The sequence below is a fragment of the Haliaeetus albicilla genome, chromosome 5 (genome assembly GCF_947461875.1).
Source record: "Haliaeetus albicilla chromosome 5, bHalAlb1.1, whole genome shotgun sequence".
NCBI classification, from domain to species: Eukaryota; Metazoa; Chordata; class Aves; order Accipitriformes; family Accipitridae; genus Haliaeetus; species Haliaeetus albicilla.
In genome coordinates, this window is record NC_091487.1 from 27,453,992 (window position 1) to 27,479,110 (window position 25,119).

The following is a 25,119-nucleotide window of genomic DNA, read 5'->3' on the forward strand; positions in this document are numbered from 1 at the left end:
CCCTGAGCGTAGCACATAGAGCAAGAGCCCCAGTGAGGTGGAAGCTGTCTGCAGAGCAAAAGATAGCTCTGTGACTATGCTGCTTTTCTCGGGGCCTTTTTGCTCCCTGATTTCTTTTTTATTCCAGGGGGAGGAAGGGGGCCGCAGAGAGAGGCTACTTGCTCCTTCCTGGGGGAGGGCAAGGTGTGTGTTGGGGGGCAGAGGGGGCGGATTTTTACAGCATTTCTACTCTCTGAAGGGAAGGTGCGTACTGACAGATGCTGAGCAGGGTCGCTTTTAGTCAGGGAGAGTCTGAGCCTGAATGCTGGGGCTTGACTGAAGCAGGCTCGACTCAGTGGCCTGGGGGGGTCCCACCAACCGAGGGGGAGGGCAACATGTACAAAAGGCGAGGGGGGAGTCGCTGCGAGACCCATACAGCCACTCCTCAGACACAGAGAGGGGTGGCAGAGCCTGGCTGCCAGACCCTAAGTCGACCCACAATTGTGGCAATTTGCTGAGTGGGTGTCAAAGCATCAGCAAACACACCCGCGCTCAAGGGAGGCAGGCGGGGGGAGGATGGGGCAGCAGAGCAAGGACATGGGGTTTTCTTTGCTCCTTCTTGTGCCAAACACTGCTGTTGGTGGGCAGGACCGAAACCCCCTCCCTCCCAGCCTCCCCATGCCACAGCCCTGGCCTTGCTCACCCTCCTGCTGGGGGGCAGTAGGGGAGCGGGGGGGGCAGGAATGCTTCCTCAGAGGGTGGTAAGGGCAGGAATGCTTCCTCAGAGGGTGGTAATCCTGGAGGTGCAAGTGCCATTCCTGTACATGCTCCCTGATTCCAAGTTGTCTGGGGGAAAGTCCTCTATGCTGTATGCCCTGCTCTTGAGGGCAGTGGCATAGTAGTCGATGGGTTCCTCTGCGGCATTGTCCATCCAACTGAGGCAGAGCAGCCGCTGGAAGGACCGCTTGAAGTTGTCCGAGAGAAAGCCATAGAGGATGGGGTTGGCACAGCTGTTGGCATAGCCCAAGATGACGGAGAGCTGGCTGATGGTGGCGTCATCCTGCTCTACGAAGACATTGACCAGCTGCACGATGTAGAAGGGCATCCAGCAGATGACAAAGACCATCACCACCATCATGACCATGAGGGTGATCTTGCGCTCCGAGCGTTTGCGTTGCTGCCAGCCAGCCTTGAGGGCCACCATGCGCATCTTGGCAATGATGAGGATGTAGCAGAGGCAGATGGCCACCACAGGCAGCAAGAAGCCCATCAGAAAGGTGTAGACCACAAAGACCACCAGCCACCTCTGGGTGGGCTCTGGCATGAGCATGTTGCAAGCCACCGTTCCATCACTGTTGGCCGCCGTGTTGGAGAAGATGATGATGGGCAGGATGATGAGGATGGAAAGCACCCAGACGCCCAGATTGACCATCTTAGCCACCGTGGGCCGGCGGTACCTAGCCGCCTTGATGGGGTGCACCACAGCAATGTAGCGGTCCACACTGAGCACGGTCAGGCAGTAGATGCTGGTGAACATGTTGATGGCATCCACGCTGAGCACCAGGCGGCAGAGCAGCGAGCCAAAGGGCCAGTGGTGCAGCAGGGTGGAGGTGACCAGAAAGGGGACGCTGAGCATCAGCAGCTCGTCCGCGATGGCCAAGTTGAGGATGTAGATGTTGGTGGCCGTCTTCATCTTGGCATAGCGTAGGATCACGTAGATGACCATGGAGTTGCCGCACAGCCCAACCAGGCACACCACGGAGTAGATGAAGGAGATGAGGATGGCGCTGCCCTGAGACTCGCTCAGGGTGCTGTTTGGGGCGCCGGAGGAGTTCCTGCCGCCCGAGTCCATGCCCCCCGCCGCCGCCGCCGCCTCCTCCGAGGCGCTGCCGGCTCCGCCGCCGCCGCCGCCGCCGCCGCCGCCGCCGCTGCCTGCACCGCCCGGGAGCCTGGTGCAGGTGCCATTGGGGAGCATCCTCTGCCCGGACCTCCCCGCCCCCGGCTCAGAGCCGCCGGCGCCTGCCGCCGGCCGGGCTCGGCATCCCGGCAGGGCTCCTGGCGCGGCTGCCGCGGGCCGCTGGCTCGGGGAGGGACGGACGGACGGACGGACGGACGCACGGACGGACGGACGGAGGCGGCTGCCGGCGCCGCTCGCTCCGAGCGGCAGGAATTGCTGCGCCCCGGCTGGTGAATGATTAATAGGCAGCGGCGCGTCACCAGCTACGGAAAGGAGGAGGGAAGGAGGAGAAAAAAAAAAAATGCAGGAGGAGACGTAAGTGGGTGTCCCTCCCAACCCACCCCCACCCCCCGCCCGCCTCCCATCCCGCCCTCCGGCGGTTGGCGGCGCTGGCAGCTCCGGGGCTCCCGGAGTGCAGCCTCCCCCCGTCCCACTGCGCCCCCCCCGCAATGCCCTCCGACCCCGCACTGCTCTCCCCATCCGGTATTGTTTCCCCCACGCTGCACTGCCCTCCCACCCCGCACTGGTGTGCCCTCCCCAGCCAGCATCTTCTCCTCCCCCTCCATCCTGCAACGCTCCCCCTCCGTGGCCTCTGGGTCCAGGCCAGGGGCACCCCACGGAAAGGGACCATCCTTTCTGCTTTAGGAAAAAAGCCTGGGTCATGGGTCACGGGTGGGTGGGCAACGTTTCCTGGACAGGCATGCCTCATGCCTACACGGCTGCTGTAACCCGCTCCGGCCACCGCACCGTGTGCATGGCCCACGCCACGGCACGCGCACCTGGCACGGCACCAACTACGATGGACCAACCTTCGACCCTAAGTGCACAGCACTGCCTGAAAACGGCAGCGCCCGTGCCTCCTACCACCACGCAGCTCCATGCCCCCTACCTTGTCCTGTCCCACCACCACCACCAGACATCACACACTAGCAGCATCTGCCCCTCTCCACACACTCTGTCCTGAAACATGCCCCCCGTCCCATTCTGACACCCCAGCACATGCTCTGCCTCTGTCCATCACACATCCAACAGTGCAGGCAGCAGTTTGCACACTACAGCTCACCGTCACTATTTACACCACAATGCCGCCAAGACTATCCTACGCAAACACCTTGTCTGTCTGCACTTCTGTCCCCTCATGTACTGCTTCCACTCACAGGATCACTTCAACCGTCACATGCTGCATCACCAGTGCTACAACCTTCTCTCTTAATAATGTACTTAAAACATATGCATATCCCTGATAGGGTTGTATCCACACAGGGTGAGTCTATAAACCACCCTCAGCACTACACAGTGACACAAACCATTAACACCATCTCCATTCATACACTACTTCTACATATATGTAAGCCATCACTACATAAATGACTTGCCCCACACTACACCCCTACACCCATGAACTGCTTCTGCACACTGACCCATACCATGCTATTTTGTACACACCCCCTGATCCTAGACAGACACAGTCATAAACACTGATAGCTACTCATACTGTCATTCCTAGACAGGCACTGCTTCCTTACACGCTTCATCTGCACCACCAGTTCCAAACACACATGAACACCAGCAGATAGTCCTAATACTGCATCTCTATACCCTGGAAAGCATATTTTTTTGTATGTTTGGTGGTTTGGTTTTTTTTAATGTATGACCTTCACATACACTTCTCCTTCTGGGCAATATGTCTCTTATGTCCCTATATGTTACTGCTCCATGTATACAGGCTGTCCTTACATACTTACACATAACCACTTAATCAGTTTCTGTATACCACCACCTCCTGCCCATTCTGTATTAACCAGACATGGTTACTCACTAATACACTCTTACACTTGCTCACTGCATCAACACTCCCTCAGCACAGGCATACATACAAAATACTCAGTAATTGCTTATTCTGTTGGCTGTAGCCACTCAGATGTATGAGCATACTACACCTGTATGGACACCATCCTGCCTCTTCCCATAAACTGTCGCCTATGAGCACCACCTACTTTCGTCAAGAGCAGCAAGTCCACACCGCATAAATATCACCACAGTGCATATGCTGCTATATGCTCCTCACAGCACCACTACACTCAGCATCACACATGCATCCTTACAACCTACTCGTTTTACCATGCATACCCATCACCTCCTACAGTTCACACATCTTGTTATCACTGTCTGCCCACCATCACAATTATGCATATTATCACTACCCACCACTTTAATATGCAGATACACGCAGCATTATCATCAATTCATTATAACCCATCATAAGGAATTTATTCTCTCTAGCATAGTATATATCCCCATACCCCTTATCACCACCAGCAGCTATTCCAACACATACATGTAACCTCTCTGACTGTACGATTTTCCTCATGTCAGTCATCACCTCCAATCAATACACACCTAGACGCTCCAATGTGACCAGCGTGTGCTCTTTGACACCTTGTCAAAGGTATTACATTTAGCACATGCGTACTTCTGCATGACCCTTAAGCAAGTTGTTTCCTTTTCTTCTGTGACTAAAAAGTAGGCTGTGAATACATATATATATATATATATATGTATCTATACACCCTACACATAAATTTAATGGTATATAAAAATAACCCTATTCAGTTTTTAGTAATTGCACACAAGTTCTATTTGGATGATACTCTTTGTGACTTTTGAGGACTTTTTGTATTTATGTTCTAGTATAGAAATTCATTTACTGAGCACCCTTTGCAAATGATCTTACCATTCTTAGGACTATTGCTGTATTTGAGTGTTTTAGATATGTTAGAGCACTTGGGGATGCCATACAAATTTTTCTCAGAAAATTCATCTTTACATTTGGGGTTTCAGAGTTTCCAGTATACAGTGAAAAACAAAGATTTATATTTAACTACAACATGCAAAACTTTTCCTTGCAGTGTGCTATCTGACACTGCTCGAATCTCTACAATTATGTAAATTCAGCTGGAGAATTATTTTCTTTAAAATTTATATCCTGGGAGAATATGAATCAGCTTTCAGTCACTGATATGAGAAGGAGAGTAAATCAATAGCTGCAAACCCATCAACAAGAACATCTGGTTGATTGCAGCACTTTAGTCTGTTTGAAAAACTATAGTTCAAATATAATCCAATTTTTGTTTATGTGAGCATTTGTTTTAAGGGGCATTTACTTATAGAGGATTGATTGAGGGGTTACCTTCTTTCATATTGTTATAAATTGGCATTTAACAATAGTATGACTAGAAACATGAATGCTTTTTGATCGGTCTTTACGAACACTGGAGCAAAAAGGGTTGGTTTTGAAACTATTAATAGTAGTGTCACCACCACAAAATGTCGGTTCTTGTCTGCATTGCCCTCCATTGCATTTGCATACATATAAACACACAGTAACTCATGGAGGCATTGTAGCTTTGTGCTTTGGCCCATTTTATTCGTGCTTTGGCCCATTTTAATTAATTACTTTGCAATGCTAGCATTTGGCCATGCCCTGCCCCCAAAAGGCTCAGTAAAAGCTCTTCTGGTGAAATAGATGTTGGCATGGTGTTCTTTCTTACTGGAATGATTTGAAATACATTACCTGTAAATTGTAACTCCTGCAAAGGTACTAACCTCATTAGGCATCACACACATACCTGCTTGACATGTATACCCAGAAAAAAACAAAAGGCCATCCTAGGCATAATTATAATGAGGTACCATGTGCTATATGTCCTACTTAGAAGGCTTGAGGATTTCTGTATCTCCATTCATTGAAGCTTCCTTTGGGTATGGAAAATTACGTTCACGTTAGACAATCATGCCCTTTTCCAAAAAGGAACTGTTTGATTGCCTGCCTAGTCACTTAAGCCAATTGCTCTAACACAGTTCATATGTATTAGCTTACTGAGAAATTCTAGCTGCTGATCTTTACAAACGCTCAATTGTCTGTTGCTCATGATTGAAAAGCATATATTTCTAGCCTCAACTACTTGGTAAAGTAGCAATGCTTGATTAGAAATAATGCATTTTATTATCCCAATAATGATATAATACCATTATAAATACCAACATTGGCTCATTTTAACCTCATGAAACAAAGTCATAGTTCTGACAATCAAAATATCCTTTAAAGCAAAAATTCTGATATAAACCAACTCTGATTTGGGAACATGCTTAGGCATTTTATTTTTGTTATGGTTCATTCTTTTACCTAAGGACTTTGCCTTTGAAGAGTAGGGCAGAGGTCTTAGCTTGTGTTTATAATCTGCCTGTCACAAAAGGAGGAAGGGCAGCTTGACCTTCTCAACATAGTCTTCAGGTTGGCCTAAGACACACATAGATACTTTCCAACACCCCATTTTTATAGCAACACCTGCCTACAAAACAGCAAAATATTATATAGTTTGGGTAATCAGTTGAATTGTAATCTGTTATAGTTTTGATAAAAATCATTCAGTACCCATTTCAATTGCATATTTTTGGAAATCATACATTTTTCATGACCTTTTGATTAAGGCAGAAAATTTCGGGGCACTTAAACCACTCAGATGTAAATTCTGTTCTTGCTTTATGACTGATGTCACTGGATGTGCTGTGAGTCAGCAGAGATTTTAACTTTTCATTAGACTGTCAACATGTTTTAAAATGTTTCCCTTTTAATACAGCTATTGTATCTTAGAAGTCATGATGCTGGTTATCATATTACTTTTAGCAGAGTGCCTAAACTTTACATCAATTTTAGTTATGGTTGAAAATGCAGTGCAAATAGGCAGATGGAAGTGATTCATTATAATGGCATGTTAGAAAGCATTTTCTCCTAAAAGGAAAATTTTGTCATTCGAACTTTACAATTAATTGAGAAATTCTGTTCTCATTCTGTAAATTCTGTTCTAACATGTATTCTGTAAAAACAGATGTTTCAAGCCACATTCATTGGAGAAAGAGTCAAGCTGCTGCTTAGTGAACACATAAACGATTCTTTGTCTCTTGATCCAGATGCATTTATTTCAGACTCAGCTGCTGAAAATATTAAAATCAGATGGTTGACAAAAGCTGCGTTACATTGCAATTCTTCCCACTTCATCACGTTTTCTACTGTAGTAGTTAATAACTGACACAGAGTACCATTACTGAAATCAATTATCCAGCAGTCATACAACAAACTGCTCTGTGCATTTCATTTTTTCAGGTTAGCTGAGGGCTGAACACACGTGCTGACAGCACACTCCCCAAGTTCTCAGGAGTGACATTGCTGCCCCAGCAAACAAGATAAGACATAGTGCCAGATTCTGATCTCAGACATACTTTTCCAAATCTGTGTAATTCTACTGACTTGTAATTAACCAGGTTTATATTGATGTATGAGTGGTTGGAACCTCAGTTTTCAATCCTTGCCTCCCTTCAGAAAGTTACTTAGTGACAAGGGTCATCAGCAGTAGGTGCAGCTGAAATGCAACTGAGTATGTTTTGGCTGTATACATAGCCAAGGACAAACTGTATTTAGCAGATTTTCATCACACCTAGTTAAAACCCGCATGGAGGAGGGCAGACAGTTGTACATAAAATCTTGTTACTGCTTGATTAACTTGAATATTTGAAAAGAATGAGGGAGTTGTATATGTTGGTTTAGGTGGATAAATCATATCTGAGAAGTCATGCTCCCCAAATAATACTATCTTGTGCTATGCTATAATGCATATCCCAATAGAAAACCCTGGTGTTTTAAAAAAGTAAGGCAACTAGTCTCAGCACTTTGAAGGGCATAAACCAAACAAGTACTCATAGCAGGAAAATTGCATACTTTACTTCTTACTTGGAAGTAGGGGTATCTTCCAAGGGGGAATGTCTTTAATCTAGTGAAAATTGCCTTATTTCTATTGACTTTGCTGAGCATGGATCATTATGTTAATTGAGGCTTGCCTCTGAGGTTTCACAGTGGTACGTATTCCATCCCGGGGCAAAATATTTAGGACTCAGTTGCTAGTCTTTATTACAGCATAACTGAACAGATGGGACCCCAGTGTGTTTCCTCAAAAGGAAAGAAGTGTGGAATCGTGATTTGATACCTACAGACATTGCTGGCATCTGAAAACATCCAGAGTTCAGATTAGAACACTGGTGTCAGAACTGATTTCACCCCTAATTATGTCTCCTTTACAAGACTTGTATAATTTTAGATGTATATCTTGAGGAGAAAATTAGGCTCCAGTTACATTTTTGGGGTAAAATTTAGAAGCCTAGCTAGCATAAAGCACTTTTTATAAAACAATAAAATAGCTGCTGTTTTGCAATTTGTACCTATCAGCCATCTTGATCTCGGTCAAAACCATTCAATGCAGCCCTGAGTATGGAGATTTGTCTTATAGTGAAACAGTATATTCTCCAGAGAAATGGTCATCAAGCTTCCACAGGGATTTGAGAGAATTTTATTTATTATCTTTACATTTAGCCCCTATAAAATTGCAGCACTTTGAGATATTTGATAGGTATCACTGTATTTAAACAAAAAAAATTTGAAACAATTTAGTCAGCCTGAACACAAAGATAATCTCAAAAGACATTTCACATGGTGAGAAATTGTGGTGGTGTTTACAGCAGTTTTCTTTACTTTGTGTAGCTGTGCAGGATAACATGTCTCAAATTACTTATGGATAAATGGGCAAAACTCTGCTGAAACCAAGAGGGGCTTCATCCATTGCCCCTGAAGAAAATTTTGGACACTTCTCTTATTTCACCTGTAGAATAGAATTGCTTTTACCTCTTATCTTTTCACTGTAAGAGATAATAATGAAATGAAAGTAAATGAAAACTTTTTAAAATTGCCATTGTCAAACAGAAATGTCAGAAAGCTCTTTTGATGGGACAAGCTTGCAATTTATTCACAAATTTGTGTTATAATTCCCATGCCAAGTGTGTTGTATTACCACCATTTTAATTCTGTGGACAATTCTATACAATTTTTAATACTCTGCTTGCTTTTGCTTCTTTCTAAGTGTTGCTATAATTCTACTGATTCCCTGCTGTGTAATCTTTGGGGTCTTGGAGTTGTTTCATGTCATACAAGGGAGTCACTATAGACTCTCTGTTTTGAGGAACTGCTTAATCTTTAAATAGCTGTATTCGTATAAGTTACAGGAAGAATGGGAATTTTTCATCATTCAAGCAGAGATGGAAATGTGCATTCAAAGAGCATGTAAATCCACAGAAAAATTCTGGGCTTGAAAAATGTCTGTAAAAGTGAACTTTCCTAATAATTTGATGAATGTAGCTCCTTGAACTGTTTCACAACTGATTTAAACAAAAGCACCTGGACATTTTTTACTTTCATTGTGTTGGATTGTATCCCTCAGTAAGCACAAGCAATTGCAAATAATTATCACAAAAGCTAGTTGAGCAAAGAGGTGTTAGGTCTTCTGCTCCTTGTCTTGTAGTGAAGTAATTCCCTACAGCTGATACTCTTCTCTGGTGCTTGGTCCAGCCTAGTTTGGGAATGGCTCAATTACTAGTCTTTGCCAGCCTCTTTACAGTAATTGTTACATTTAAATTTATGTTGGTTGGATACTGTTTGCCAGTGCTAAGTATTTATTTTGGCATGCCTGGATACAGTCAGAGAATAAACATTGCACTAAAATGTATGGGCAAAATGAGGGGGTGATCAATTATGAATGGGGTGGGCTGGGGAGAAGGGTAGGTGCTGTTTGCATGCAAATAACTTTAAACAAATCAGGAAATACGCTATGATTGCAGAGAGCAAAGTAAATTTATAGGATAATCATAGCTGTTGTATGATACCTAGTTAAATTTTATTACTTATTTCATCTAGCTCGTGAGAAGAGTTCTCAGTGTGTGAGTTTTCATTTAAAGGTCATATGAATAAATTATACAGATCTTCCTGTGAATAACTTCTCAACCTTCTGAAACATAGTTATACAGCAAACAATCATTTAATTCACAGTAAGTCTTGTTAAAAATTGATGTCTCATCATAATCTGGCGTGTAATTGTTTCTTTTTACTTGGGAGCAATGGGAAGCTATTTTTATCATGGAAATGATAATACACAATTAAAGGGAAATATGGCTGCTAACAACTGAAGTAGCAGTACGCATCATACAGTGACAGCACAGGTCTAGTTTGTGTTGTTTGACGTTCAAGTCCACCTGCACAAGACTGACTGAAGAAAAGCATAATTCTTGAGTTATCTTTGGTTATCTATGGTACTTGTACACCTCTGAAGACAGTTCAGCATTTGGGGCACACTATTTTGTACATCTAACAGTCACTGAAAATATTTCAGATTTTTCCTTTTTTATCTGTTATCTTTGGTATTCTGATGTCCTGTACTTTAAGTAGCCACCAATGCTACTGCAAAAGGGATGTACAAAGATGCTTTTATGATCTTAAATATAACACACAAATAATCACTTACGCTGTGAAATACTGGAAAATCAATGATTAATACATAATTGTCAGCATATCCAAATATGTTTCATAACATAGTGTGTGCTGTCATGTGTTTATAGGGAAAATACTGAGGAAAAAAATACCTCACAGACTCTAAAACTGTATAAGTAGAATTTTCCATTCATTGAGGATGACCTGCAGATACAAAATTTGTAAATACTGCCACTGACTTCAAACCGAAGGGCAAACATAAAATTTGCACTCCAGCAAAACTCATATGTGGTATCTTACTGTGTACAGGCATCTAGTTCTGAAATTTCCTTAAGATTTTATTCTTCTTTGAAACCTGGAGGCAAGTTTACATTGAGAATTTTTTAACGGGGAGCTTCAGTTTCTGCTCCTTTAGGATGCAAGAGAAGCAAGTTGCAGTACTCAGTGAATGTTTTTAAACCTAAGATACTGAAGTTTAGTAAAACATCAAAGATCATCAGCCTCTGAATATGATTAAAAGTGCATTCGATGAAAAAAGTTTATTTTTTTATTACAGAATCTTTTCACTGAGCTCTTACACTGGAAAGCCATGCTGAGTGTGGTGCTGAATTTTGTATTTAACAACAATGTCTCTTCCTTTAGCATTCAGTCTCACTTGAAGAAAATCTCTTTCTTTTGTAGTTCTTCTGTTTAGCTATGCAAATGGTTCTCATTAAGGGATTCTGAAAGTTATGCAGCATACAAAAATGAGGAAATTTTGTCAACATATATGTAAAATGCTATTATGTATGTACTGTATTGAGCAAAATAAGTGCTAGAAAGTATGTTTGAGAAAATACCATGACGCAACAGAAAATCTCCACTTCCAAATCGCACTCCAATTAAGATGTTTGATGGAGTCCCTGATGGTATGTCATGCAGTAAAACAGAAGGCAATCCCTTCCAGTCTGACATGATCAAAGATTTTTTGCAGTTCTATCTTGCATACTTTATTAAGTTGAAGGACTTTTGTTTAATTTTCTAAATGACCAGAAAAAAGCCAAAGGACAGTTTTTGTTTTGGTTTTTTAAACTAGAGCTTAATAGCTTAAAATGCAGTTGCAGAGTAAAAAGTTACTGCTAAGTAAATACAGTTGTAAAATAGATTTATTGCAATAGTTATCTATGCTGAGTATTTTAGGAAAAATTCCACCTTCTAACAAACAAAGAGAAAATTCCAAATAACAGCAATAATAAAAATATTTCAGGTGATGCCTCTCTTCTGAGATGAAACCTGGCCCCATGCAGGTGCTCTGGGACTAAACTCTGCAGTAATTCAACACCTTCAGTGACTCTTCCCGTACTGAAAGACCATCTGGAGTCTGCGGAGTGTGAAACAACAAAGCGTATCATGGTATGTAACACATATGTTCATATCACTGCCTCATAGTGTGGACAAGGGTCAAAGGGAATCTTCATGTAGGCTGAAAACTCACCTGCATGTCTTGAGCGAAGATACTATTAGTCATTTCCACAGGCAATTTGCTCAAGGTAAGTGTCCATTTCTATCTGTAATTTTATTTTCACCTCTATTTAAAACCCAGACTACTTGTTTTTAATTTCTCACCTATGCATATCAGCTTCTTTTGACACAAGAAATACAAATTATTGTTCACTTCCTTCATGCTATCTACTGTCTACCACCTTATTTACCCAGTTGCTGCAATTTTCAGACAGGAAAGGCATTTTGCAATATTCAAAACTGTCTGAAGGAGAAGATGACTGGGTGAAGGTCATGAAGCAGGCAGGGATGGTAAATGGTTGTTTCATCTCTGTGTCACGGTCAATAATGTACCTCATGTCATCTCATCATCTCAGAATGCAAAATGAGTGTGCTAATATATGAATGAAATGCAGGAAAGAGAGTTTTTAAGTATATGCATTTGGTTAGAAGATGTTCGTGCTTGAGCTCTTGGATTAACGAGAGTGCATGCAAAGAAAATAAATGTTATAGGCAGCATCCATGCTTACCTTCCTATATTAATAGTGACTCACATACTCTTTGGCTCCTCTCAGACCTTATCCTTTGGTAGTGGGAGAAAGCTTGCATCTTTCCACCTTGTTTCCCCTAACTTCTCTGAGAGTTTCAGAGCATCACTGTGCTAGTCTCTTTGTGAGCCATGCTGGTAGGACTCCTTCTGCCTCTGCCTTTGTCTCTCCCTCCCTCTTTTTTCTCTCTCCCCTTTCTCTCATGTCCCCTTGTTGCCTGAAACCAGAACCACTTTATTTTCAATACCACCTCTTTCACTTTGTCAGCGTTTGCTAACACTTGCAAAAAGTGATGTCTGAGGCTAAGTTTATACTAGCAAGTAGCGCAAACCAAAACCAGTAGATATGTAGAGTGAAAGAGTTAGTGCTGAGGTCTGGATGTCACATTGCGGGTTATTTTAAATTTTGGACTAGCACAAATCTGGTCCACAGATTTAGTGCCTGCTTGTGGTGGCAGTACACTGGGTGTGTTCCTGGAGCATGTATTCAGTTTCTGCACTCAGGCACCACTCCACAATGTGAATCAAAGATGACTAAGTAGTGATATTAGGAGATATACTTGAAAAGTGATCCAAATTGAACCACTGATTTAGACACCCTGAGAGCTTCGTTATGGTACTTCATGCACCACTTCCCTCACCACGATGAATGGATATTAAAGGGCAATCCTTGTTTTTTCTATGTACAGAACACTACTTTGAGCAGGAAGTTTTTTAGCATGTATTCAAGGGATGTGAGACCCTCTCTGTTTCCCTCAATCTTTCAAACAGTGTGTGCTGAGAAACAAAATTTTTACACTACCATGCAGACTTAGCTTCTTCCGTTTGTATCTGTTTTCCTGTTTTGCTATCGCCCTGTGCATCTCTTGCCCGGTATTTTGCAAACAGATGTACCAGTCATATCCAGATCACACTCACTGTTTTGTTTTGTAGTTTTTCAGGATTCCCACAAGGACTTCCATGCAAGAGGAGGGGAATAAATCTAGATTTTGTTACTTTTTTCTCTTATAAAACCTAGAATGACTAAAAGATGTTATTTATTTTAAAGTACTCAAGACAGGATGCATGATACACTGGTCCAGCTGTGGTAAAACTTCTCCTGAATTAAGTGAAGCCAGTATTTTATTTGAGAGAGACTGTGGAAGATGATCAGATAACTCAGCATTCCCTGTACTGATGGAAATAAACACTTCACATTGTGCTATTACATGATTATCAGATAATAAAACCATGTCTATAAAGATGGGGGTTTCTAATTAGAAGGAATATAGATGTTATACAGTACATTACAGCTTTTCTAGCTTCCATAAACTGAACAACTATCTGTAAATATGGGAAAAATGTGTGGAGATAATTCTTAACTAGACTGTACCATTAACAGTGGTGAAAAATATGACTGTGAGTGCAGTTCCTTCCCATTTGTATGGGATTACATTATGGTGGATTAAAGATGCAAAATTCGTCTCATGACCATTATCATGCTGTGGGCTAGGCAGAATTATTTTCACACTTAGGAATTTGAGTTGATCAGCCAGGGAGGATTTTTTTTAATACTAACTACAGAAGAACAGGGATGGGAGTATTTTCTGAAGGCATTGCTTGGCACTGTTTTCCTTTTGAATGCTCTTTATTTGTTTCCTTCTGTCATTGATGCCTCTTACTCATATCAGCTCTGATGCTGCCGTCTTCATGCACCTCAGGTATCACCTAATGCCACAGAATCTGGTCTGAAACAGATTTTGAATGTTTAGCTTGAGTATTGGTTGAAGAATTGGCCCTTTGAAGTAGATATTTGGCATTGAATATTCCTCTGATTCTGAAATTAGGCCTTCCAGAAAAACTAAAGGCAAATGTTCATTATTGATTGTGCCTCATAAAAACCCTTTGCTCATCACTTGCACTGGCTTTGACATTAGACTCATTAGCAAGTCCCATTGCAGGTTTAAGGTCTAATTGAATGGAAACAATTCTACTGCCTTCAGTCAAAGCATTATCAGACTAATTTTCTGATGTGGAGAGAAAAATAAACAAGACAATTTTGGAGACTGCTAACATTTATATGATGTGATCATTTTAAAGCTTTTGTCTTATCATCTTAAAATAAAAACCCTTCCACAAAATAGATATAAAATAGATTCAGGACAGTGTTACAGAAATTTGTCTTATCTTTTAATTTCTCATAAACTGCCAAAAATTTTGCCTGGAACCTGTGTTATTTGGATTGTATTTTTAGGAATAGAACACCAGGCTTAAAGATGCAGCATCATTGTTTTAAGGCATACAGATCTGTGGAGAAATAACTGTCTGCAGTACCATCAACGTGAGCTATGTATTGATTAATGGATCAGATTCCTGTGGAACAGTGATTGACACCAGAGGCAAGTCACTACTTGACATCCTAATGGATAAAATTCTCATTGGGCATCCGTAACTTGACAGGCCTATCTAAGCTCCCCAGTCAGGTCCTAATTTTTGTCTACTCTGCTAAGATTACAGGGCTGAAGAGTAACTAAAATATGCAGTCCACTTTGTTCCAGGTCTGGTTAATTAAAGCTCATTGTAAAGCAATGCTCTTTGTTTCTGCAGCTATGCAGAGACCCAGTGAATACCTGGGCTCTCTTCTGCCAGGGTCCAAGTTTCCTGCTCAGCACGTTTCAGCAGTCCTAACTCACATGAGCTTCCCAGTGAGCTGCAAGCTTTCCATCCTTTCCGTGCTTTGCCATTCCTTCAAGAAAACAAGGTGGAGGTAGCTGCAACATTTCTTGCTATCCTGTCTCAAGAATGACAAGAGAATTCCATCTGCAGGTTCTGTCAAAGTTTTAATTAAAACTCCAACACATTCTTTGCACTTGTGCAGTTTTCGTCCTGCAGTCTTGTTATTCGTGGACCTTATTTTGAGATGGAGTGCATGGTAAGCTCTCAGTGGCAGCATTTTAGGATGCATAGAAACAGGCTGGTGAGAGAGAAGAGTATGTACTTCTGTAACAGCTAAGGATATGAAGAGTTGTTCTTCAAAAAGTTATGAATAAAGTAAAAGGGAAAAGGATTTTGCAGCAATAGCCATTGACCTTCTTTCTCCTTTCTACCTTGCAGTTTAATGAAGTTGGTTATGAATCAGCTGAACACTGTAGTAGTGAGTTCTTACTTCACTGTTATTTTCGCTCTGTGCATATTTCTTATATATTCGGTCACTAATTTTAGCATTGATTTTACTCATATGATTTTATAGTCTGCATGAATTTATTTTCTTTCTCATAAGAAAAGCAGTAAATAATCCTCCTAAATCCAGTTTACATTCACATGTAGGTACAAAACCATGTTAATATTTTCCTTTTGTACTTGTCTGAAAGACTTACTCAAAAGAATTTCACCTTTGCTATGAGCTAGTTAGTCTAAGATGAATAAACCACAAACACTACAAACTAATGTGTCAGTACCTTCAAAGTATTTAAAGATAGATATAGGAAATAATATTTTTAACTTTTAAGCCTTTTTAAAACTTCTAAACTTTTTACTTTACTTAATATATTTAACTCCTACTTTGGTGAACTTCTAGATTTTCTGGGCACATACATGGATGCTGGAAGACTTACTGGCTTTTAGAGATCAAGAAATATACTCCAAAAGGCTTCCCCTCTCCGCTTTATAAGCTGAGAATGCATTGAAGTGTACCCTGTATTCTAAGGGATGGGGGAAAAACAGGTCTGTGAAACATGTAGCCTAAGTTGTCATGGAAGCTGTCGCTTTGGTTCATTACTCATCCTTCTGACATATTCAGAAATCTCTACACTACAGGAAAGCCCTCAGCATCCAGTGTTGCTTGGGCAATGTGAAAAAGAGTATAGTCCAAAAGAGAGATTAGCTATGTGTATTTTCCCCATTTAGAGACAGGATACAAGCAAGGAATGTGACAACACTGGTCTGAGAACAGCCATCCTTCATTTTTTGAGACTGGTTCCTTGAAGGCAAGAGTAACTTGGATCCTCTCATGACCAAAATTGATGAAAAGTTCTACAGATACTTTAGTGAGCAGAAGCTGTGACTGTCCTGGCACTAACTACAGATACAGTGCTGAAAAAGTCTTGTTTGGAACAAGAAGTTTGAAGCTACAGTTTGACTACTGCAGTGATTGATCCTGACATTTGTTTTAATGAAGTGTTTCGGTTAGGCCAGCTGAAAGAGCCATGCTTATTGTTTCATCGTGGTATCATTCCAGATGTGAAAACACAACTCCTACAGCACTACAAGGGCAGGGAGCTTAATGATGCCGAGACTGCTTTGGGCATTCAGGTTGTGAGCTTTGTGTGGTAGTATGCATGCTGGTTTGTGTTTTCTTGTCAGCTTCAAAATTTGATCAAGCTTTCCTTTTATTCATCTTCATTTGTTCCTTGATTGTTGACACTTTGGCAGAGTTTTAACCTCATTTTTTATCAGCAGCTCTATTAGTTTTACATTCTAGATTAGGAATTTAGTTTTACATTCTAAATTCCTAGTTGCTCAGATCTGACAGAGAGCCTTCTTTAATCACATACTACTCTTACAGACTATTAGTTTTACAGTAGCAATAATCCTGGTGAAATTGATTTATTATAGCAATTATGGCCAATTTCAGGTTTGCTACCAAGTCAACTGCTGTCAGCATGCCCTTATAACTGTTTCACCATATCCTTAATTATAAATAATAATTATGAAAGAGAGCATGCTTCAATGTTGATAAAGAGTGACTGTATTCTAATATCGTGTTATCAATGCAAGGGCAGTTAGGGTAGTTAAGCACTGCATGATCATGCAAGTGACCTTTATGACCTGGCAATGAAATAAGAAGTTAGATGTATTTTTAAAATGCCCTGAAAAGCTTAGCTCTCACCAAGTCCCTCTAGGCAAAGATCAGAAATTATATTTTTCCCCCATGACAGTCTACATGCATTCTAAGATTCTTTTTCCCCATGTTTCTGTAAAACGTTAGGCTATCTGTAGGAAGACATAGAGCATGGAGTAGAACAGCCCAGCTCTCCCAAGACCTGAGATTACAAGCCTTGTTTATGTGTACTGGCCACACCTGATGAACTGACGTAGTATTTTCACAGAAGTGGCAGAAAAGAGGAGAAGTTCTTATTTTTCTCTGTATTAGGTGCTGTTCTTCCCCTGCTCTGATCACCTGAATACCTCCCTACTACAAAACTACTGTAAACTCAAGTACTGGCAGTGCTTGGTGGTCTCCTATTCTCTGCCCATAACATACAACAATTAAATCTTCCGAGAAAAGAAAGACTTCAGTTTAATTATGCTTTGTGATTTGAATATAGAGAACTTACTTGCTTAGCAAGAGGTCTGACTGGATGATCCCTGTGAGGTGTAATCTCTATGAATCTATGAAAAGTTCTTACTGTGGCTTCTCAAGTAGCATTAGCTGTCCCTTCCTATGCTGAGCTGCCATCATAACAGAGATGAAAAGGGAGGGGAGGACATGGGTGAGAGAAGTACCTATGTTTCCTCCACCCTTTCACCTTGTACTGCAACACATGGTGCGGATGGAGGAAAGTGAGCAGCCATCCATTGCAGCTTATGTTTGCGGTCTTCCCTCATTTTAGTAATGACTACACTAACATCCAGTGAGCCCAAGAAAAATCATTGTCCTCTTATCCTGCATAGAGACATAATAAAACAGAATTCTCAGCCCGAACCATTTACAGTCTGAAAGCAGAGGGGAAAAAAGCATTACAACTTCCTCAAGAAGCTGGAGAAATGAGAGAATGATGACTGGATTTTTAAAGTTATTTTGATGATTATACATTGAAATATTGGTAGGCTAAATATACATAGGAATATAAGACTCAGAGCTGTAATTTCTCTAATTACTGTAAATTAACTGCAATTATACTCAGAAATATTACTAGCAATTTAAAAAAGCTTTTAGCTGTAAAAAGTTTAAAGCAAAGGATTGTATTAATAAAACTTAATGGTTCTGTGCACTAGCTGTTAATTGGGTCACCTTCTACAGGAAGGACTTTTGCGTATAGCCCATTCATATGAGCTTTATAAATGCAAAGCAGCAGAACAGTAAAAACTTGATGAGGCATTCCTTTGTCTCAGTTTTGCTAAGCAGAAAAAGGACTCTCAATAATGAGTCACAACAATGGCTCTGTGGCCAACATACTTAGAGGGAAAAGGGCTGTTCTGAGTGCTTGTTAGGGGAGATTAATTCAAGCTAAATGAAATAAAAAAAGATTACAGCTTTCTAAAGCAGTTACAATTAAACCTGACTAGCACCAGATGTCATCAGTTAAAGGGAGCACAGAGTGAGTGTGCTCAGCTTCATGAGATACAGTGGGGACATTTAATAATAAAACTCACTTATCCATAAATTTTAGGCTTCTTCAAGGCTAGGCACCAACTAAGCAGGGTTTTGGTTGTCTGAATTTAATGTCTCGGTGAAGGAAAGGGTTCAGATGCTGAAACTGAATCTAGAATCAGAAAAGATACCACCAAGACCAGACTTGTAAACTGAGTTCCTGCAGTTGCTCTGTGGCTGTCTACGGGAACCAAAAATCTATAGGTACTGTCCAAATCATTATTAAAATTCCACAAACAGGTGGAATCTTTTTCATGCAAATGTACAGAACTGCCCCATCACTTCAGTCCAGCACCCAGCTCAGTGCCGAGGCTGGCAGGGTTCCACAACTCAGCCATTCCCCTACGTAGACCTCCTGAGATCTCTGGGGAAGAAGACAGACATTGTGTCAACATGATGAGAGAAAAATCTAGTATGTGCTGATAAGACTGAGTTTCTTCAGAGAGACAAACCTGCTTTAAAGCACAGTCATATAGAGAAAATTCTTGCACAAGAAGTGGAAATCCTCTACCTTGAGCCTAGACTAATACAAACTACCATCTTCTAACAAGACATCCATGTGGATATCTGCTGTTGTGGATAGGGCGAGTTTCATCTCAGGTTGTTCACTCAGTTTTAAAGATGCTTAGAAGGAAATGGTTAATCACTGCTGTAATCTCAGTTCATTTCAGCACAACCTATAGCAAAGAAACTGTGAGGAGGGTGGTTTGCTTTATTTCTGACACAAGAACTTCTCTCTTCTGCATATTGATATGTTTCAACTTGTAGGGTGGATGGGGATTCAACACTAATGTGAGCTTGTATCCGTCTCCATTTCCTTATCAGTCTTTATATAGGCTCTTGGCTTCTTTATTTGCTGCTGTTTATATTTTTAGCATACCTTTGTATGCAACAACAACCATGCTAAATAAAGATTTATGCATACAAAGAGTAATTGAAAACACCTGAAGGTAAAACCCTGAAGAAATAGATGTAATAAACAGCTTCTTGATCTTTAAGGCTTTGCTGCTGTTGCAACCATTTAAGCACATGAAATTTATTGAAATAAGTCCACTGTTTTCACTATGATTACGGGTGTGAACAACATTAACCATGTTTATATTAATTGCAGGACTGAGGCTGAAATCTAGAAATGACACAGCTGCATTATTATCTATCTTTGCTTGCAGAAGAAAGGTATGGTATTTGTAAGGCATTCAAGGCATATTGTGTGCCCCAGCCAAAAAAATTGGAGGTACAGTTATCCTTTTGTTGTGTCCAGTTGGTAACTTTTTTGATGAAGTAAAGGAGTTGCTAGGTGGCATAAATGTATCAGACACATGTCAACACTAGGCTTTATCAGGTGTCCAGCTAAAGCACAGGAAAATGCTTCTTTTCTGTCTCTGCTGCTTTACGATTAGAGACTTTTTAAAACACTACTTAGCATCACATCTAGCAGACGTCTTCATAAAAAGAGCTGATGCTATGTTCACCAGTGGCAACATGGGGCTTTCTTTAATAGGAAAACTGTCATAAATGCATGTGTAAGAGAATTTTGCTGGTCATGTTCTGTAACGGGGAAATCTGAATTAGTGTATTGGAGTCTGAAAGGGAAAAAGAGATGAACTTGGGAAATGGGAAGAAGGAACTGGTGCACTGTGCTCCTGACCCCCTCATCTTTCAGTCTAGAGCTGAAAAGTCTGAAAAATTAATCATCTGCAGCCTTCATGCAAGCAGGCAGAAAATAGATGTTCTCAGAGTCAGCCAAATCTTAAGGCTTTAGCGATAAGGACCAGTGCATTGAATTAAAACCAGGCTCCAATGGGTGGGCAATGTACAATTCAGAGATTAGTATAATGTTTTTCATCTCTCTGTTCTGGCAGACCACTGCATTTTGAATCAGCTTCAGTTTCCAGGCAGCCTGCAAGCTTGGTCGTAGCAGGCATCAACACCTCAGGCATCACCGCCTCCTGTGACAAAGATGTCACCATCAATCCTGGTATGTAGTCTTGCATCTTAGGAAAAAGGCTGCAGCCTTTTAGCCTGCCCAAATGGTAGAAGACATTTCTGGCTACAGTTGCTATGGGAATACAAGAGAAAAAAATGAATCAAATCACCTTGAAAATTGGACCACTAAAGAAACATAAAAGGTTCTGAAGCTTGAAATATCACCCAGTGGGGCTAAATCTCACAACTGTGCTGTTATTTTAATATCTGAATAACAAACTGTTTCTCAAATATCAAGAAGTAGTGTAAAGGGCAGCAGCAGCATCTTACTGTGAAGATGGCATTCATTGTATTTCTGTGGAAAGTGCAAATGACAGTAATAAGACTTCTATAAAAGGACAACCAAATGAAATGGGATGAGAAAGATTTTTTCTGGGAAAAGGAGTTGTACAGACATACTTGTTTTTCTACTTCTTGCTTTTGCCTAATTAGCTACCACAGCTCAATATTGCCAATATTAGACTTTGCAACTACTGGGAGAGTCAAGTGCTATGGATTGGCTATACTGAATGTATATGAGGTCTAATCACAATCCTCAAGGGAAAACCCTCTCTTTGGTACTCCAGATGAACTTCATTAATCTACAACTACCTATTGCACATTATCCATTTATGCAGTGTACCTGAGGGAGGAGGCTGTCTAATGATTTAGTTACTACTCTCCCAGATTCGAGAAGATATTGAGTAACCTGACTCCTCTGAGGATTTTCTATGTTTCTTTGTAGGTCTGAATCTAGACTGCTCTGCAAGTAACCTGGGTTTAGTTTCTCAGGATAACACAGTGAGATGCTTGAGACCAATAGAGCTGCTGTCCTGCTGTTTAGTGGAATTCAGGATAGGTGCCCATGTGCCTTGAGCAACAGAGGGTGAAACACGTGCAGCGAAAGAAAGGGATTTCCAGAAGCCAGTGTGCTAAGGAAGAAACACTGACATTGCCAGCCGGGGATGCTCAGGAGCAATATGGGCAAGTCATGTCTCTGGAAGGCAGGTGCACATCAACTCCAAGCCTGCGGGATATGTCCGTTGCTTCTCAAGCACCACCTACCCAAGTCCTTTCTTGGAAGAAGTCCCTTTTCATAAGAAATTGGGATCCTCCCCAGAATATCCCATTTCACAGGGGTTAAAGTATGTCACTAGAAAGCAAGAGACCCTCTTTCAAACCTTTCAAACTTTATGTTAAAATTCAGTCCCAGTCCCACCTTGTATTCTGAGACCAGAGTATCTCCTGCTGAAGCTATCCCATTTTGTCTAAACAATGAACTACTCCAGCTGAGTAGTTCATTATATGTGTTGGGTAGGATACTAACTAGGGACAGTCAGGTTCCAAGTCACTGTTTTAATGAATCTTTGATTGTTTCTTACAAATTGCTTCTCTCCACCAAGAGCTCTGGGAGAGGGAATTTAAAATATAGGGAGAGGGTAATTGGTAAATTTGTATAGGTATAGGAATTGGTAAAAGAGCCTATGCTGTCCTCCTCATTAACTGTGAACGGAATCAACAAAGTAGTACAGATTTGGGTGGTTATGTAGTTTGTTGAGAGTAAATCTCAGGAGCCAGCTCTTACAGCCCTTTACAGGGACAGCTGTGAACACTAGCAGTATTATGCCAGCACTGAGGGATAGGTAGTGCCAGGGAAGAGGGGGCAGAGGCACCACTCAGTGGCTGTTGGATTTTTTTTTAATTTTTTTTTAGGAAATGCTGCTTCACAAATCATGTTTACTTCATTAAATCACTGCTGAAATGCAAGCTGATTCCAGGGAGTTTCTGAACTTCCTTGCTCCCTGAGATGCCACAGCAAATCTGAGAGTCCTAGTTCCTCTGTAGAGGATTAGAGCCAGGGCTGCTCCCAGGAGTGAAGGACATCACAGGAAATCTAAAGCAGACTCCTGGCCAACAGCATCCAAGAATCAGTATAGCTATTTCTGTTCTCTTAGAGAAATACCCCAACTAATCAAAGAAATGATTTAACTTTTCCAAAACAGAGCACTTCAAGAAATTTGTGCCTGTGGCAAATTTTTAAAAACTGGTGCATTTGATTCCCAAATAAGCTATACTTTTGCTAGTGTCAGGATTTCCTGGAAATGGAAATTAGGCATTCAAAATGGCTGTGAAGTCTAGAGTCCTCCCACCTTTATGATACCAGGAGTGTGTTCTTCCAGTGGTGTTAAAAGTGTCAAACCCACAATAGTGTTACAACCCACATAGGGCAAGGTAAAGTTTTTGCACTATGCTAGAGGACCTGAGGTCCTAGAGTCGATCAAACAGTTTTCAGCTACTGTTATTGTCTCTCAAAGCAACAGCTTTGTCAGTATTCTGAGCAAAAAAAAATGTGTTGAGTACGAAATAAGAGAGAAAACCTTGATGTAAGTTTGTGAGCAGAATTTGTCCTTTTCAATCACAGCCGTAGCAGTACTGCACTTCGAAGCCTTTAAACATTAACCAAGAATAAAGAACATTTTCTGCTGTCTGGGGCACTTGTGTTACATGATCAAGGTCTCTTAGCAGTTGAGAGGATTATCCCGATTCTCTCTCTCATCTGCCTCTCATTTGCCAGGCACAGTATTATCACACACAGGCTCCAAGTCTCAGTAGTGGGTGGATTGCCTTTCCCTTGAGTATTGGGCGTTATTGATGTGCTTACACTCAGCTTTTTGTCCTTTTCTGAGTATTATGTACAGATTACATAGCAACTTATGAAAGCAAGAAAAAAAATTCGTCCTGTCTTGGGTTGTCAGGGAGCAGCAAGGACAGGCTGCTCCTAAGGAAGAGTGAGCCGGGAGCCGAGGGTGATGCCAGCCCAGGCAGTGCCCTCACTGACCAGGGCATGGTCCTCCAGCACCTGAGCATGGCGGGCAGGGACAAGCGCTGGAAACAGGGTCCACCCACAGCCCCATCCAGAGAGTCCCATCAGGAGCAGCAGGAGACAGGGCTGCAGACAGGACTGGAGACATGGCTGCAACACGGGTCTGAGGGGTCCACGTGTGACACGGGACCGGGGACAGACACCCCTACAGCATCGCTCGGGCAGGGACTGGGGGCTCAGGCCTGAGCTGAAATGGGGCTCCAAGGCCCATGGGCAGAGGGTATGGGTGGGAGTCCCAGGTGAGGCTGGTCAGCACCATTAAGGTCTACTGGTGCTCCCAGGGGTCTGACATTAATATTTTATTAAATCCAATAGAGACCCAATTCCACACCTTTATTTCTGCTACTGTTTTTGCTTATTGCATCTGTTCTATCAGTGACTTTCTTCTTCTGAGTTTCATGTGCCAATTTCTCTTCCAAATGGTCACAGTGAAAGTTCTACCAGTGACACTTTTTTTGATCATTAAAAATTTCCACAAGGCTTGCTCCTTTTGAAGGTTCCCAAGTGCTGGAATGCCTCAGTAGGTCCACAGCATCATAGCTCTCAAATGCAGGGCAAAGTGAATAAAAATATATACAGCAGAAAAAATAGATATTTTGTGAAAACATAATTGATTGTACTCAAATTATGAATTGTATAACTCTGGGTGAAGACCCCACTAGGTATGATCAAAAATTCCACCTATGATCAGGTATAATCCATCCATTCACAAATTGCAATTAATTTCCCTTTGTGTAAAAGTTTTAAATAAACATGTATTTAATGGGTGATTTTCTTATATATACAACATATTTCAGTTTCATCTAATCAAAAGCCTGAAACTCTTTAAATGATGTTTCTGTGCTTTTTAAATTGAAAGACAAATTCTGCCTACAAGAGGCCACAAAAGCTCTGATTAAAAAAAAAAAAGTGAATGATGAGTGAAAAATGACAATGCATAGATGGAGAAATATATTGGACCTAATAAAAAGACAGGTAAAATCTATTCAAGGGCTGTGATTTTTTTATTATTTCGGTGCACTTTTTTCTAAACCTGCTATAGCTGTTGTCCTCCTTGAGCTTACAAAAATAAAAACTTCACTTTGATTTGTGTCTCATTCAGGGAAATTCTAAGGTAGCTGGTAAACAGTAAAGAGCTCACTACCTAGGAACATGGCAACCCTTAAAATTGGGGCACCAGCACAGTTTTCAGGAAGCTAGTGCTGCACCTCACTCTTCAATAGTGTGAAAGTGGTAAGGACAAGAGGGTTAACACTCCTACCACAGCTGTGTAGTTTGGGAGCAGGTAATGTAGGTGTTAGTGATGAAGACATAACTTCTCGTGTGTAGTTCTGTCTGGAATTTCATTGGCAGACAGGAGGACGGGCAAAAGACTTTTCTGAAACTCGTAATTGTCAGAAAGTGTGTGGCAGTCACTTGGATACAGGGAGAGGTATGTATGTTTGCTGATTAGCACGAGGAAATTCCTAACTTGGTGCAAATTTAATTGTATTTAATCTCCAACTGACAGTTATTAGTGGTTATTCCAATCAAAAAATCAATTTCAATTGAAAAAAGAACTCCAGGATTGTCTAGGAATATAAAAGAA

The 25,119-nt window shown here is 41.4% G+C and overlaps 1 protein-coding gene across 1 annotated transcript; it reads right to left on the minus strand.

Moving 5' to 3' along the window:
• Positions 1-750: 750 nt before the first annotated feature.
• SSTR1 (somatostatin receptor 1) lies at positions 751-2,407 on the minus strand. The gene has a single exon (XM_009922143.2). It carries the CDS (start codon positions 1,952-1,954, stop codon positions 761-763), a length of 1,194 nt encoding a protein of 397 aa, XP_009920445.2. The 5' UTR covers positions 1,955-2,407; the 3' UTR covers positions 751-760.
• Between the last annotated feature and the right edge of the window lie 22,712 nt (positions 2,408-25,119).